Source organism: Meles meles, chromosome 20 (assembly GCF_922984935.1).
Source record: "Meles meles chromosome 20, mMelMel3.1 paternal haplotype, whole genome shotgun sequence".
Taxonomy (NCBI): domain Eukaryota; kingdom Metazoa; phylum Chordata; class Mammalia; order Carnivora; family Mustelidae; genus Meles; species Meles meles.
Genome location: NC_060085.1, coordinates 32953462 through 32968388, shown reverse-complemented (window position 1 = coordinate 32968388; position 14927 = coordinate 32953462). Strand labels below are relative to the sequence as shown.

Here is a 14927-nt window from a genome sequence, read left to right as displayed (position 1 = left end):
TTAACAGGGAAAGGGGCGCTAGGTTGATAGCACCCTTTTTGTCAAACTGAATCAGAAATCACTCTTCCTAACTAGCAAGTGAGGTAGAGTGATGTCCCTGATCTGAACAGAGATTGCTTACTTCTGCCAGCCTCTAAGCCAAGACTTTCATTGGTCAATTCATTGTCACACCATCCCTTTGAGGTAGGTAATTATGATTCCCGTTTTCAGAATATAAAAAGATAAGGAAACTGCCATAGCATTGATCTTTTACTTGTCACGCTCACCATCCTGAAGTAGCCATTAGGGAAAGCCTAGCTCTGAAAATTTCTACTCCTGAAAAAAGGAATCACGATAAGATTCTAATTAAAGCAAGTCTTGCCTCTCATGAATGATGATACCATTAAATATAGAGATTATGTCAATTATCCCTGGGGTTTCCTGTGTGTGTGTGTGTGTGTGTGTGTGTGTGTGCGCGCGCGCACGCATGCCCGAGCACACTGTCCTGTGTATGAAAGAATGACTTTCATTAATTAAAAGAAACACTGGCTCTGAAAGCGAGAAATAATTTGGGGCAACCGTTAACTCATTCATTTAAGAAACATTTATTAAATGCCTGTTACATACCACTGAGGGGATACAGTGGGAGAGCGATTTTTTCCTTGCCCTCACAACAACAGAAAGTGTGAAACAAAGTTTGACAGGAGAATTTACAGGCTCAGAGGGCATATAACAACCCAGTGCCTCTCAAAATGCTCTTAAGAGTTATCAGATTCCATGCTAGCACACATAAATCTAACACATGTCTATGTTGAATGTGCTCTTTCACAAAATGCTGACATTGTATCTGCACACATTGTATTACTTTCTGATTTGGCTTCAGTTTCAAAGAGGTGGATATAAGCTAGAAGTCCAGTACTTCTAAATCATTTGTAGTTATGAGCTGAACCCCAGGTCTGAAAGTCTCATTCCACAAGGTATCAGAGGGAAAGGAACAAGGAGTCGAAGCCCAGAGAGTCTCAAGGGTATATGAATGGAATCATCTTGGACAAGAGCAAAAAGGGAATCAACAGGAAAAAGGGAATAGGAAAAGGGAATCAGCTTGGACAATAGCCAAAGTCTGGCATGACAAGCAAGAAACGGCTGGTGAGTTAACTTTGTAGAGCTCCCATGAGCTACTCACTGAGTATCTAAAGCCATCTCACAAACTGGGACTATGACTTTCAAAGTAGGCTTAAGAGAAGTTATTTAGAACTTTAGATTTGGCATTAAAAGAAAAAAAAAGTTCTTTTCTTTTTTATGGGGAATGAGAGAGAGAGATTACACACATGGAGGGAAAGCCGAAGGAGAAGGAGAGAGGGAATCTTTCGTAGCTTCCACACCAGCATAGAGCCCAACACCAGGCTTGATCTCATGACCCTGAGATCATGACCCGAAATGAAATCAAAAGTCTGATGTTCAACCGACTGAACCACCCAGACCCCCACAGAAAACAGTTCTTAAGGTGGTATTCATCAGCCCAAGTGTAAAGGCTGAATGATCAAAAACAATGGGGTGAACAGTTTTATATTACAGGGGTTCTAGTTAATGGAGATCAAGAGCTTTGGAGGTAAAATGACCGCATTTCAAATCCCAACTCAGCACGTTCTAGCTCTGTAATACTGGGCAAGTCACTTCACTTCCTAAGTCTTACTTTCATCAGTAAAACAGGGACAATAAAACCCAGATGGCAGGACTGCCAATGAGGATTAATTAGCACAAAGTACCAACTCAAGAGAACTTTGTGCTATCATCTCTAACAGTAAAATTCCTGTAACTTTTGGTATACTAATAGCATACAATTATAACTTTCTCTACATCTCCCTTTACGTGAAGTCAGTATTTGAAAGAATTTTAAAAAGACAGTAGCGTCCTTCGCCCATGTGGCACGAAAAGATAACAGTTTTTCCCTCCTTCCACTGGGCACACATGGGACTGGATCAGAGAGCATCGTGCTCTAGGTCAGAGTTGGGCCATCACCCACCCCCTGCCTAGTGCTTCACCAAAAACCTGTCTAACCCAGTCCCTTGGCTTATCTACCCAGAAACCACCCACTGCTGACCGCTCAGGAAACTATTCACGTTAATTCTGGCTCCTGGTCTCTCCCTATCATTCGGGTGTGGGTTTTCCCTTTCTGTGGAAATAGATGGCTTCGCTTCAATTCTCCTTCCTGCTGTTTCCAGTGATATTCTGCAAAGTCACTTGTGATGTCATGTCTTGCATTTCCATTGGCTAGTTTCCCTCTATCTAGTGACTAATGTCAATCATCACTCCCCTGGGATAAAGTTTTCATGAAAAATGAGCCAACGAGGTCTTCCACTTAACCTACAATAATGTTCAATTCCAGTAAAGCCTGGGAGAAGAAAATACGCTAAGAATGGTCTCTCTGTTAACTCTAGCTGACCTCCAAAAGCTTTGCTTCTTTTCAAGCAAACTTTCGTGATGCACCAGTTTACTAAAGAATCCACTTTTCTCCCTGAATGCCAGTAATTCCATATTCCTATTCATAAAACTATTCTCTAAACTGCATACATGTGTTTGTATAAAATAAGGAATATACTGACCCATTCATTCAGTAAATATTTGAGCCCCTACTATGTAACAGATTTGCTCTAAAGTGCCAAGGAAAGAAGTTGTGAAATGTCAGTGAAATAACTAAGATGATTATCATGAAATACTCAGCATTAGAAAAGGAAGTTAGAGAGCCAAAGAAAACTTATACATAGAAGAGAAAGTTGAAGAAATTCTCTACATGGTATAACCTCTTCCAACCCAAACCTCTAAAACCCAGCCATGCTTTTGAGGACTCCTTTATTCATTATATATGATAGTGATTATCAATTTGGACTAAATTGCTGAAACAGAATTCGAATCCTATCTTTCACTAATGAAAGGACCTTTGTCAAATAATTTCACCACTTTAGACCTTGCTATCCATTATAAAATGAAATTACTAATATTGCCTGCCTCATAGAGCTGCTGTATGAATTAAATTACATGTATATTTGTACATGATCTGGCACATGGTAAATACTCAGAACATGTTGATGATGATGATGGTTCAGACAAAAGATCTGGACCTGAATTTTTCAGATAGTTCAATCCATTGTCCTATGCTATGATTTCAAACACCTTCCTAATATTTTCTAGCCTTGTTTACAGACGTAAATTCAGAGGCAAGATAATACACTGGAGAAAGGATGAATGGACTCTCATGGAGGATGAGAAATTCAGAAACCCAGGCTCTTGGTCACGGCTCAAGGTCACCAAGAAATACTTGGTATCTTCCTTTCTGGTCAGCTCTTTGGAGATGACAGGGTTGTATCAGGAGCAATTTTAAAGAAGAGTAAACAGAGTTTATCTTTGAAATTCAAATCCTAGAAAGGAAGCTAAGCAGACAAAATACACAGAAGAGACTTCTGTCCCTACATAGAACAATTTCTATACTTACCTTTATCTTTATTTATATATAAAGTATAGTATTTATCTATACTTTACCTTTATTTCAGCTTACCTTTATCAGGGGGGTTTAAATTGAAAGAGAAAATTTGTTTCATAGAAAATATTGAGAAGTGCTATTTTTTTATCCTTTATAAACTTTCTTTGACATAAAATTCTCATATAATATTAGTTTCAATGTAATTTTACAATATCTGATATATGCAGATATTGTGAAATGATTGCCTCAGCAAGTCTAGTTAATATCCATACCTGTCTGTAGTTACAGTTCTTTTTCTTGTGATGACTTTTAAAGATCTACTCTCAGCAACTTTGAAACATACAAAACAATATTTTTAACTATAGTTACCGTGCTACATTATATCCCAAGACTTAATTATCTTATAACTGGAGCTTTTTACCTTTTGACCCCTTCCCCATTTTGTCCATTCCCTGCCCACACCTCCCGCAACCACCAATCCATTCTCTGTATCTATGAATCTCCATATGTTAGATTAAATGGCATTTGTCTTTCTCTGCCTGACTTACCTCACTTCACAAAATGCCCTCAAGGTCCATTCACATTGCCACAAGCGTCCCTTCTTTTTTAATGGCTGAATAATATTCCATTATATATAATATTCCAAGGATATTCCAAGAATAATATTCCAAGGAACCACTGTTCCTTGGTCCATTCATCCATTGATGGACGCTTAGACTATATATATCAATAGCCACATCTTGGCTATTGGTAGTAATACGGCAGTGAGCATGGGGATGCAGCTAACTTTTCAGATTAGTGTTTTTCTGTCCTTCAGATAAATACCCAGAAATGGAATTGCTCAATCCCATGGTAACTCCATTTTTAATTTCTAAAGGAATCCTGCTGTATTTCTGGCTGCACCAACTTACATTCTCACCAACAATGCATAAAGGTTCCATTTTTTCCATATCCTCACCAAACTTTTTATTTCTTGTCTTTTTAGTAATGGCTACTTTAACAGGTGTGAGATGAAATCTCATTGCAGTTTTGATTTGCATTTTCCTGATGCTTAGTGATGTTGAGCATCTTTTCATGTACCTGCTGGTCATCTGTATATCTTCTTCTTTGGAAAAAGTCTTTTCAGATCCTCTGACCATTTTTTAATTGATTTTTTTTTTTTTTTTTTTTTTTTTGCTATTGAGTTGTGTGAGCTCTTTATATATTTTGGATTTTAAGCCCTTATCCAGTATACATGATTTGTAAATATTTTCTCCCATTACATAGGTTGCCTCTTCACATTATTGATGGTGTCCTTTGCTTGCAGAAGCTTTTTAGTTTAATGTAGTCCCACTTGCTTATTTTTGCTTTTGTTGTCTTTGCTTTTGGTATCAAATCCAAAACATTATCACCAAGACCAACATCAAGCAGCTTACCCCCTATTTCTTCTAGGAGTTTTATGATTGTAGGTCTTAACACTCAAGTCTTTAATCCGTTTTGAGCTGATTTTTGTGGATGGTGTAAAATAAGGATCTGGTTTCATTCTTTTGGGTGTAGTTGTCCAGTTTCCCAATATTTTTTTAACAGGTTGTCCTTTCTCCACTGTACATTCTTGGCTCTGTGCCATAAGTCAGTTGACTATATACATGGGTTTATTCATGGCCTCTCTACTCTGTTCTTTTTAGTTTATATGTAAAAGTACTATATTTTTTAGTATTTTTACAGTAAAAGTTCTAGAATATTTTCCATCGGAATTGACTAATAGTTTGATTTTGTGATATTTTTTCCATTCCTTGCTAAGTTTGCAATGGTCAGATTCTGTGATTATGAGGAATTTTATTTACATAATGAAAAAGAGTGTGTTTTAGAAGACATGTATTTTAGAAAATTATTTTGAAGGTTTAAGAAAAAGATCTAAATGTCACCCTTTAAAAACCTTTGCACTTTACAGTTGTTTGTTTTCCCATCTTTACACTGTTTATACTCATTATAAATTCCAGTAATACAGTTAGACAGCGGCACCAGTGGTCCACTTGGGTTAACAACTCTCTTAGGAATTACCAAGTCATTTTTCCCTCTACCAAGAGAAATATAAGCATTAATATTTCACTTCTAGCACATTGCTATATGGTCCTTGGTGTTGGGAGTGCTTGGTATTTCCAAATGCAGAGGGCCAGCCCACTTAGTAACAGAAAACTCCAGTTCTGGGACACTTTCCTTTCTCTTGAAATTAGTGAAATTAGCACAACCTAGGTTCTTCTTGAGGGCTGGTAAAGGGAAAAGTACTTTTGAACCACCCAGGATTAAACAATTCTCTCTCACTCTCTCTCTCTCCACCTCCTCTCTCCTCTCTCACTCCCTCCTCTCCTTTCACTCACACACTGGCTCACACACTGCCTCCCTGCTCGGGCTAGTCTAGGTTCCAAATTTGCATCCCAAGGCGGAGGTAGGAGTAGCTTGAAGTGTAGGCTTTGAACTACTCCAAGCATCTCTCAGGCTAAAAGGAAGAAGTGATTGAGAAATCCCTCCCTAGACTGGTGCTTCCCCGCCCCCAACCCCCCCCCGCTCGACTCCGCGACTGTCCCCTAGCACTCCGCCCTCACTCCCCTCTCCCCCGTATCTCTAAACCCAGTCTGGGCACCAAAGTCCCCGCCCCCTCTCACTGCCAAGAGCCGTTCTTAACCTTTTTTGGGCCGGGGACCTACAAAATGCTCTGGACTCTCTCCGGACGGGGACAGAGAGGTTGGGGGAAGAAAACAGCTTGACAGCTTTGTGAAACTTTCAAAAACCTGTTCTGAAATGCACCCCGAACGTCCAGATTAAGAACCCCATCTCGAAAACTCTTGACTTAGGACAATCAGATCGAAAGTGGAGCTCAGATGCCACATCTCATTCCCACTGGTAAACTGTAGGAAGGAGAAGACGTCCGGCACTGGGCCACTTTCACTTGTAAGAAACCAAATGAAGGGGAGAGACAGGGACAGAAATCCATGAAGAGGGAACGAGAAGAGGGAGAGAGCTGTTATGAAGACAAGGCGACAGAAGGGAGGAAAGAGAAAAGGGAAAAGAGAAGTAGGGGAAACAGGGGCACAATGGGAGGGGAGGCGACAGCACAGTGGGAGAACCGGCCCAGAGCGCGGCGCACAGAGGCGAGGGCGAGGAAGCGAGAAAGAGCAGAGGGAGGAGAGAGGAGAGGGGTCGAGAGGCAGAAACTGGGAGCGCTAAGAAAGGGAGAGAACTTTCTCTGCTCTCCCACCCCAGCGCAGAGAGTCTCAGAAAAGCCGATCTGCACGAGGTGGCGGGGAGCGCGAGCGCCTGGCCCCCGAGCTCCGGGCGCCCCTGACCTCCGCCTCCTGCAGCCCGCGGCCGGCTGCGAGACACGCACCGGCAGCCGAGGAGGGGACTCCGTCTAGAAGGAGGCGGTCCCCACTCGCTTCGCTTTCTCCTCCCCTCTCCTCCCAGAGGCGGGCACCCGGGGTATTTGAGCGGCGGAGGACCCGCGGCCCCCCCGCCTCCGCCCCCCCAGCCCCCCATTCAAGAAGCCGCTCCGCTATCCCGGGCAGCACAGGGCGCCCGGCGCGCCTCGGAGCGCACGTTCCGCGCCTTCTCCTGCCGGCTCCCTGGACATTATGCGGCCGAGCAGCCGAGCCCCAGTCCTCCTCCTCCTCCTCCGGCTCCTCCTGCGGCCCGAGCGGCTCAGCTCTCGGCAGGCGGCGGCGTTGCTCAGCCGAGCGCAGACGGGACCCTCGCGGCGAGACCTCAGCGACTCCTAAAGTCAAAAGTTGGCGGCGAGCGCCAGCCTCCGCGCGCTCACCGCGGCCGCTGCCTCGCGTCGCCGCCGCAGCCAAGCCGGGCAGGAGGGAGGGGGGGTGGGAGCCACGGGGGAGGGGTGGGGAGCACCATGCAGTTTGTATCCTGGGCCACACTGCTAACGTTCCTGGTGCGGGACCTGGCCGAGATGGGGAGCCCAGACGCCGCGGCCGCCGTGCGCAAAGACAGGCTGCACCCGAGGCAAGGTAATAAGGCTCCGGCCACCGCGACCCCTCCGCCCCAATCGCCACCTCCCCAGCCTCTGCCTCCGACAGCAGGCACCCTGCAGTGAAGGCATCTCCTTTTCCTAGAAAGAATTATCTACAGCTTTACAACCTCTCCCTTTTTTAGGTCATTTCCAGCCAATTTCTAGAGAGAGCCGCTGTGGAACAAACTTAGTCTCCTCCAGCCCTCTTCTCTTGTAGTTGGATCTTACCCCATTCCCACCTCCGCGCCGCAAACTATAGTTACTTAGTAACTGGGGGTAGCAGATAGTGGCATGTTTTATTTGATTCAGGGTATTTGTCAGAATCTGAAATTATCTTACGTATTTTTGACTTTCTTCATTGCTTCCGAATGGTGTATCCTCAGAGTCCAGCCTAGTTGTTGGCCGTTCCTGGCACATAGTAGGTGCTCAGTAAATATCTGTGCATTGGCTGAGGGTGAAAGCATTGACTCAAACGAGCAAAGTAACTGTTGGAAAATAACTCAGAACAAAGCCCTCTTCGTTTTAAATTAAAAATTGGGGGGGGGGGAACTGGTTTGCAGAAAATGGAATTATTGGTTCATGTGTCTCTGCTTTTCCCTGCAGTGAAATTATTAGAGACCCTGAGAGAATACGAAATCGCGTCTCCCATCCGAGTGAACGCTCTCGGAGAACCCTTTTCCACGAACGTGCACTTCAAAAGAAGGCGACGGAGCATTAATGCTGCCTCCGACCCCTGGCCTGCCTTCGCTTCCTCCTCTACCTCTTCCCAGGAGCATTACCGCCTCTCAGCCTTCGGCCAGCAATTTCTATTTAATCTCACTGCCCATGCTGGATTTATCGCTCCAACGTTCACTGTCACTCTCTTTGGGACGCCCGGGGAGAATGAGACAAAGTTTTATTCCGAGGAGGAAACGGAGCTCAAGCATTGCTTTTACAAAGGCCATGTCAATACCAAGTCCGAGCACACGGCGGTCATCAACCTCTGCTCAGGAATGGTGAGTTGGTGCACGCCACCCCTCCCCTCCCTCCTCTTCACCCCTTTCTGGAAGGCGTAATTAATTGCTCTCTAGCCTAAGACCCTCACTGTGCCGAGTTTCTACTTTGGCTTTAAATATCCGCTAGCAGCTCGTCTACACCCTGAGGTTTGGGTGACAAGCCGAGTCCGTGTGCTTACACTGGGGAGAGGCACACGCAGCCGCCCCCAGGGGGTTCGGTATGTTTTGGAGCTTTCTAGAGTCCGAATTCAGGCTCCCCAGCGCTTTGCCCAACGTTAGTAGGCGGCTTGGAAGTCGGATTCCAAATTCCGAGAGTTGTCCTTTCTTGCAGCAAACCCTGCTGCCCAGGAGCGGAGCAGCTGAGCGTAGGGAGGACCCAACTCCTTATTGAAGCGTCTTGAGTCAGGGGTGTGGGCTGAGGATCCCCAGCCTCGGGTATGGGGAGTTTCTTCTCCGTGTAGTGGAGGGCGGTGCGTAATCTAGAGTCCCGGAGATTTCTCTGGGCCTTTTTTCACGCGCCAGGAACCCTGAGGCCGAACAGGATTGACAGGGAACAGGTCCGTCCCAGGAACGGAAGGGTGGGCCGAGGACTCCGGGGGCGGGGAAGAGGGCGGAGCCTGCCTCCAACGCTTTGAATTTGGATAGAAACTGGGAGTGGGGGTGTGGCGCAGTCCGACTCTGCACCCTGCTGGCAGGGTGGCCCCAAGAAACAGAAATAATGGGGGAGAGCCTGAAGAAGCTACCCGCATGAGATGTCGGTACTTCTGGGTTTTCTGCCAGCATATGGGGTTCCAGAGAATCAAAAGACAGAGCTTACAACGCATGTTTCCCTGGAGAGGGAGGGCTAGTAGGCGCAGGCTGGCCACCTCCCTGCACTGCAAAATACCCACGTAGCAGGTTTTCCGAGCGGATACCTCGACCCTCTCCTGACCTTCCCCTCCCCATTTGCTCTCCAGTTGGCCCCACATGGCAACAGCTTTTTATCAGCGCCCCCCACACACACACATTTGAAGACCTGCTGTAAAGTTCTGGCCAGAGGGAAAGCGGTCCTTGACTTTCCCAAACGATGTGCGTTGCTACCACGCGCGTGTGACGCAGAAACTTTCCTGGGTCAGGTTCTCCCAGCGCAACGCGCTGTGCGCACTGCGCCCCGGTGATGCGTTTACTCTTCCCCTGAGGACCCACATTCCCTGTCACATTCTCTAAGAGGGAGCACGGATACTTACCTGGGGCACTCGGTTGCCCCTTCTGTGCGCTGTTGGTGGATTCAGTGTCCCCGTCTAGATGTCGCATCCACCTCCACCGTCCTACGGAAGAGTGGGAAGAGTCTGGTGGGGAGCCAGGCAATCTTGAAGACTGGGATGGGGAAGGTTTTAGCCTGCTGGGATACAGGCATGGGGATGAGCCCCTCCAGCCCCCAGCAAAGCGCCGGGAGCTGCGGCTTGCCGTAGAGCTTGTTTGGGGTGGGCGGAGACGGCAGTTTGACGCACGGGGCGGGGGGAGGGGGGGGGTAAGGGGGTGCTGTACTGAGTCATTGCTGCCCCAAGATCTAGGGGCAAAGCGCAGGAATCTTTCCATTCTTCAAAATGTTATGGCCAGGGTGGGCTTAGGTCAGGCATTGAAACCCAGGTCACCAGAGTGTCCCTAGAAACTAAGATTGTAAACCCCAATTCCAGAACTTTACGAGGATGGGGCAGGGACTGTACGTAAAGTTTGTAAACAACCTTTACTCCTCCTCCCTCCCCGCCTCCACAGCCCGTTGAATGACCCTGGCAGTTGTATAAATACTTTGCTGGCAGGACCTTGATTTCATTTGGCAATTTTAGGTGGTAACTCGCCCATGGGTATGCAAGTGGTAACTCTCTTGGGGGGCTGAGGGCCTGGGACTTGAGAATGATTGTATAGACCGTGAAAACCCCCTTCATATTGCATTAAATTTCTAATCTGCCTTTTCTGGTAGAGAAAGGTCCAGAATACATCTTAAAGATAAGTGCACTGTGTGTTTCTGTCTTCAGCGATTAATCGAGCGCCAATCTCATCTAGCTCATCCCTTTGTCTTCCTTCTGGAATTTGTCTTTCTTCCCAGGACTTCCCACTACCATTTCTATACCAGTAATATCATGAAGTTTCTAGTAGCCCACCCAGGAAATCTTTCACTCTTTAGAGTGAATCTAAAAGTGCCAATCTACACAACACACACACACACACACACACACACACACACACCCCACCAGTTATCATTTTCCCTGAATTCGATCTTAGATGTGTATCTCACTGGGTCTGAACAAGCCCTGCCCTAATTCTAGACCTTTTTACTTCTCCGCTCCTCTCTCATTTAGCGTTGTTTTCTAAGAAATATTTCCATCTGGCTTCTCCTCCTCCACGCTTTCCTCTCTAATCCCTGCCCCACACCGCTAACAGATTAAGGACAGCCTGGTGCAAGATTACATTACTCCCCCGTTCACTCACCTTACCTAGTAGCTTCCCACTACTTAAAGAACAACTACCAATTCCTTCCTCAGACAATTCAGACCATTTGTGATGTGCCCTCTCCTGCCTTGCACACCTGCACACCGCACGCTTCTCTTAGGCTTTCTTTCCCTCCACCAATTCTGTGTATCAGTCATCCTGCTTCTGTTCCCTTTTCTGAATTTCCCTCCCACCCCAGTCCTGCCTTACTGACTTTGGGCTTTTGGGTTTACTTGGTCATCTCCCCCAGTATCATTCTACCCCTCTTTTAAAGTGTAACTTACACAGCTTCTTCCCCAGGACATCTTGTCCTTCACAGACACTTGTATCTTTCTTATGATGCTTCGTTTGCTCTCCGTTGTATTACAGTTCTTGGTACTCACGATCTTACCCTTTTCTTGGCAGCAGGGTCAGCATCAGCACACTCATCTCCCATGTTGGAGCCTTGTGTATTATATTTAGTAACTGTGTTGAGATTAATAGACACTGTAACCAGGAAAAGATGACTCTTAGGGCGGACATTCATCAAACATCAAAGGTGTCTTCTGTGAATCGATAACAAAATTAATTTGGCATCATACGGAAAACATTTATTGGACTCTTATGCAAAGCACTTTTTGTGTGCATTATCTCACCCCATCCCAATCCTCAAAACAACCCATTTTACAGATGAGGAAGGACTCTGAGGCTTATAGAGTCAGAGGCTTGCTTCAGGTATTCTAACTAGTAAGTGGCAGAGTTGGAGTTCCCACCCTGTCTTTCTGACCCACGTTCCTAACCGGGAACCAGAGACTGGATCTGTGTTCCAAAAGAGATTTTTGAAGTTCTTTATTGAAAAGGTACTGGAGTAAGGTCAGGATACCTGGGTTCTAGATTCAGTATTGGCACCATTCAGCAGCTGCTTCTGTATCACGGAAGAGGGACTTTGGACAAGTCACTTCCTTCCTCTGGGCCTTAGTTTCCCTTTTTACTAACGAAAGGTGCCAGATCACCTCCGGAGGAGCTCCCAGGGTCTTTCCCAGTGGTTAAGGCCTCTCTCTGGTAGATGGCACATGCAGTAAGCTACCTCTCTGTGCTCCAAGAACACCGGAGTTTATATGTAAAACAGAGAGAGGTGCCTGCGTGAGAATAAATGGGTTAAACCACTTCCCTGGAAACCAGCTACTCTTAGTCTGACTATACCACAGCTGTCCTCCCTTTAAGCCAACGGCTCATGAATTCTAGACCTCACCCCTGGAAATTCCAGATCTGCAGGTATGGAGTAATGCCACAAATCCTTTTTTTTTCCAAGTCCCCAGGCAATTTTGAAGTTTAGATAGGTTTGGAAACCGCAGTGTCTTGGCCTCTTGCTTCCCAAACTTTATTGTGCCTCAGAATACCTGGGAGTGCTCATTGAAATTCTGGCTCCAGGGCCCTACCCCCAGAGATGGGGATTCAGTAGACCAGATTTAGGGTGGAGCATGATTAATTGAATTTCTAACAAACTCCTAAGTGTTGCTAATACTACCCCTGCCATTCAAGGACTGTCACTTTCGTTGGGTTTAGGGGAAGGTAAAAGGGCCCTGGGTTTTTTTCTTTCTGTTGTTTTTGTTTTGTTTTTTGTTTTTTAACAACACCATTGAAGAGCTTGATTTCTTCCTTTCAAGACTTCCCACTGCAAGGCGTGGACAACTTTTTAATGCTCTTGGAGATGTGGTTTGGGTGGCTCAACCTTGAGGCATAATTTACCATCTTGTGGGTGTGTGGGAAGGGGAGAAGGAGCTACCCATTTCAGGGTGCTTACACACATTCTGTCCTGGTGTTTAGAGGCTAACACGGCAACACAGAAAGCCACTAAAGTGTTCTAATCCCTTACAAAGTGTCAGTTTGCTAAGCACTTTCAGTGCATTATCTCATTTGGTCTGCACCATAAGCCTTTACAATAAGTCCTTTTGTCCCCAGTTGACAAATAAGGAAGCCAAAGCTCAGAGCAGTTAAGGACCTTGCCCAAGTTGGGCAGGTAAGTGCCTAGATTAGGATTAGAACCTAGGGCAGTCGGATTCCAAGCCTTGTACCATTTCACTCCCTTATTGCAAAGGGAAAGGGTGTGCAAAGACTCACCTGCCAGTGTCACTGGTGGACCACCTGGAGTGCCTGCGGTGGGTCTCTGCTTTCTGAATTTGAATTAACGATAAGGCTTCCATGAATCAGCTTTTCCCTCTGGAGCTCATACTTGTCCCTGCGTTTCCAGGCTATCTTCACACACACAAACACTCTCTCGGAATAGCCTGTATAAGTGAGTGTGACTAGAATTGGGGCACTGACAAGGATTTCTTAGAGACAGATTTGCATAGCAGGTACCACAACCTAGAGTCAGCTCAAGGAGAAGATACCGTCCTGGGGAGTGCAGATAAACCGCTTTCCCAAACAGGTGGGCAGCGAGTTCAGTGTTAAGCAGCCCTCACGGGGAAGGGCTTGGGGGGAAATGCCACCCTCTCTCCGTGGCAATGTTCCATTTTTCCCCCCTCCCTGTGGTTGAGTTCTGCTAAACCAACCTCTCATCTCTCTTCATCGGCAGCTGGGCACTTTCCGGTCCCATGATGGGGATTATTTTATTGAACCACTACTGTCCATTGACGAGCAAGAAGATGAAGATGAACAGAACAAACCGCACATCGTCTATCGTCACAGCACCCTGCACAGAGAGCCCTCAATGGGAAGGCGTGCGTGTGACACCCCAGGTACTTCCTTCCTGCTCTGACAGAGCCCCTAGCTCAGTGAGATGGGTCAGTGTCTCTTCCACAGGCTGCAAAGTGCTACCGTTTACATTGTCGTTTACTCAGTCTTCGAGCGAGGTAGGTATTTCCTGTGCACAGATGTGGAAGCTACAGAGAGGTTTAGTAACTTGTCCCAGGTTGCACAGCTACGAACCAACAAAGCCTCGATATGAGCTCATCTCGCTCCAGGCTCAAGGTGGGCAAAGCTGCGTCTTGTTGAGTTTGCTAATTGTTAGGATTCGGCTTTCATAGTCTCTTTGGGCTCTCACAACCATATCTTCAGTCAGCAATGGCTTACGTTCCCCGCGTGTCTTGGTGCTTTCTGTTCATTTGGGTTTTTGTTTGTTTGTTTTTTTTTTAAACCAGGTAGGATTAACGAAAAACTGAAATAGTCTCATAAACGGAACTCAGCAGAATCTCTTTGTGTTCATTGGGGTTTTTCCTAACCACATTGGTTATCAGTTTTAGTTGTTGTTCTAGGCTTCAGGAAATAGCGGAATAGAAGTGTGGATTGCGCTGTCAGGTTCTGTCAAATGCGCCTGTGTCCACCCCTGGCTTTGCTTCCATGCTGGACACATTCCTTGAGGCTTTGTGCTAACATGTCTGGCCATTGTCAGGGCTGTGTCATTCTGGGCCCCTCGGAAAGCTTATGTTTGTGTATGTTTCTCAGTCTACAGCCTTGAGGCAACTTTCCACTGTCTTTGAAGCCTGGTTACTTTCTCTTTGATGACGGCTTGTCCCTAAAAAAATTGTCCCTCAGTTTGGTCCTGTTTTAAGATGTTTGCTAGACTGTTCTTTTTTAATTCTAAAATAAGAATTCTAAAACTTTGTCCATTTCTTTGTTCTTCATTTTTAGAAGTTGCTTCTCCAAATTAAATAACTTTTCAGGGTCTTTCTGGCATCTCCAAACAAGACCCGAATTCCAAACCAGCAGAAGCAGAGGGTTTCCTAAAATGCTTCCCAAATGATCGCTTGTTTCATCTTACATCTGTATCAGGTCCTTCCCCAGACAGACCGTGGTGTCCTATCCCCTTCTGGAATTCTTTCTGAATAAGAGAAGATAACATTGGCTGCTTATAACCCAGAATAGCCAGGCCATAGGGTGTAGTACTGTCGCCCATCTAGGGCCATGTTCCTCCTCCCAGGGCTGAATGGAATATAACTGAAATACGATGTCAGTTAGACTCATGAACGAGCCAAGGGGTGAACTGGGCAGGGGGAGGGTTGAGGGAGCGCCGTACTCAGAAACCACA

General features: G+C 46.0%; 1 protein-coding gene and 1 long non-coding RNA gene across 5 annotated transcripts in view; one reads left to right on the top strand and one right to left on the bottom strand.

The window, feature by feature from the left end:
* LOC123932310 overlaps nucleotides 1–9900 on the bottom strand; it is a 326366-nt gene extending 316466 nt beyond the window's left edge. For both annotated transcript variants that reach the window (XR_006816421.1, XR_006816422.1), the window contains exon 1: nucleotides 9676–9900. This is a non-coding gene — a long non-coding RNA (uncharacterized LOC123932310). The remainder of the gene's footprint in view (nucleotides 1–9675) is intronic.
* Nucleotides 6611–14927, top strand: part of ADAMTS9 (ADAM metallopeptidase with thrombospondin type 1 motif 9) — a 167724-nt gene continuing 159407 nt past the window's right edge. For all 3 annotated transcript variants that reach the window (XM_045990179.1, XM_045990178.1, XM_045990177.1), the window contains exons 1-3: nucleotides 6611–7452; nucleotides 8058–8449; nucleotides 13476–13638. In XM_045990179.1, the coding sequence (XP_045846135.1) occupies nucleotides 7338–7452; nucleotides 8058–8449; nucleotides 13476–13638 (670 nt within the window). In that variant the 5' untranslated portion in view covers nucleotides 6611–7337. The remainder of the gene's footprint in view (nucleotides 7453–8057; nucleotides 8450–13475; nucleotides 13639–14927) is intronic.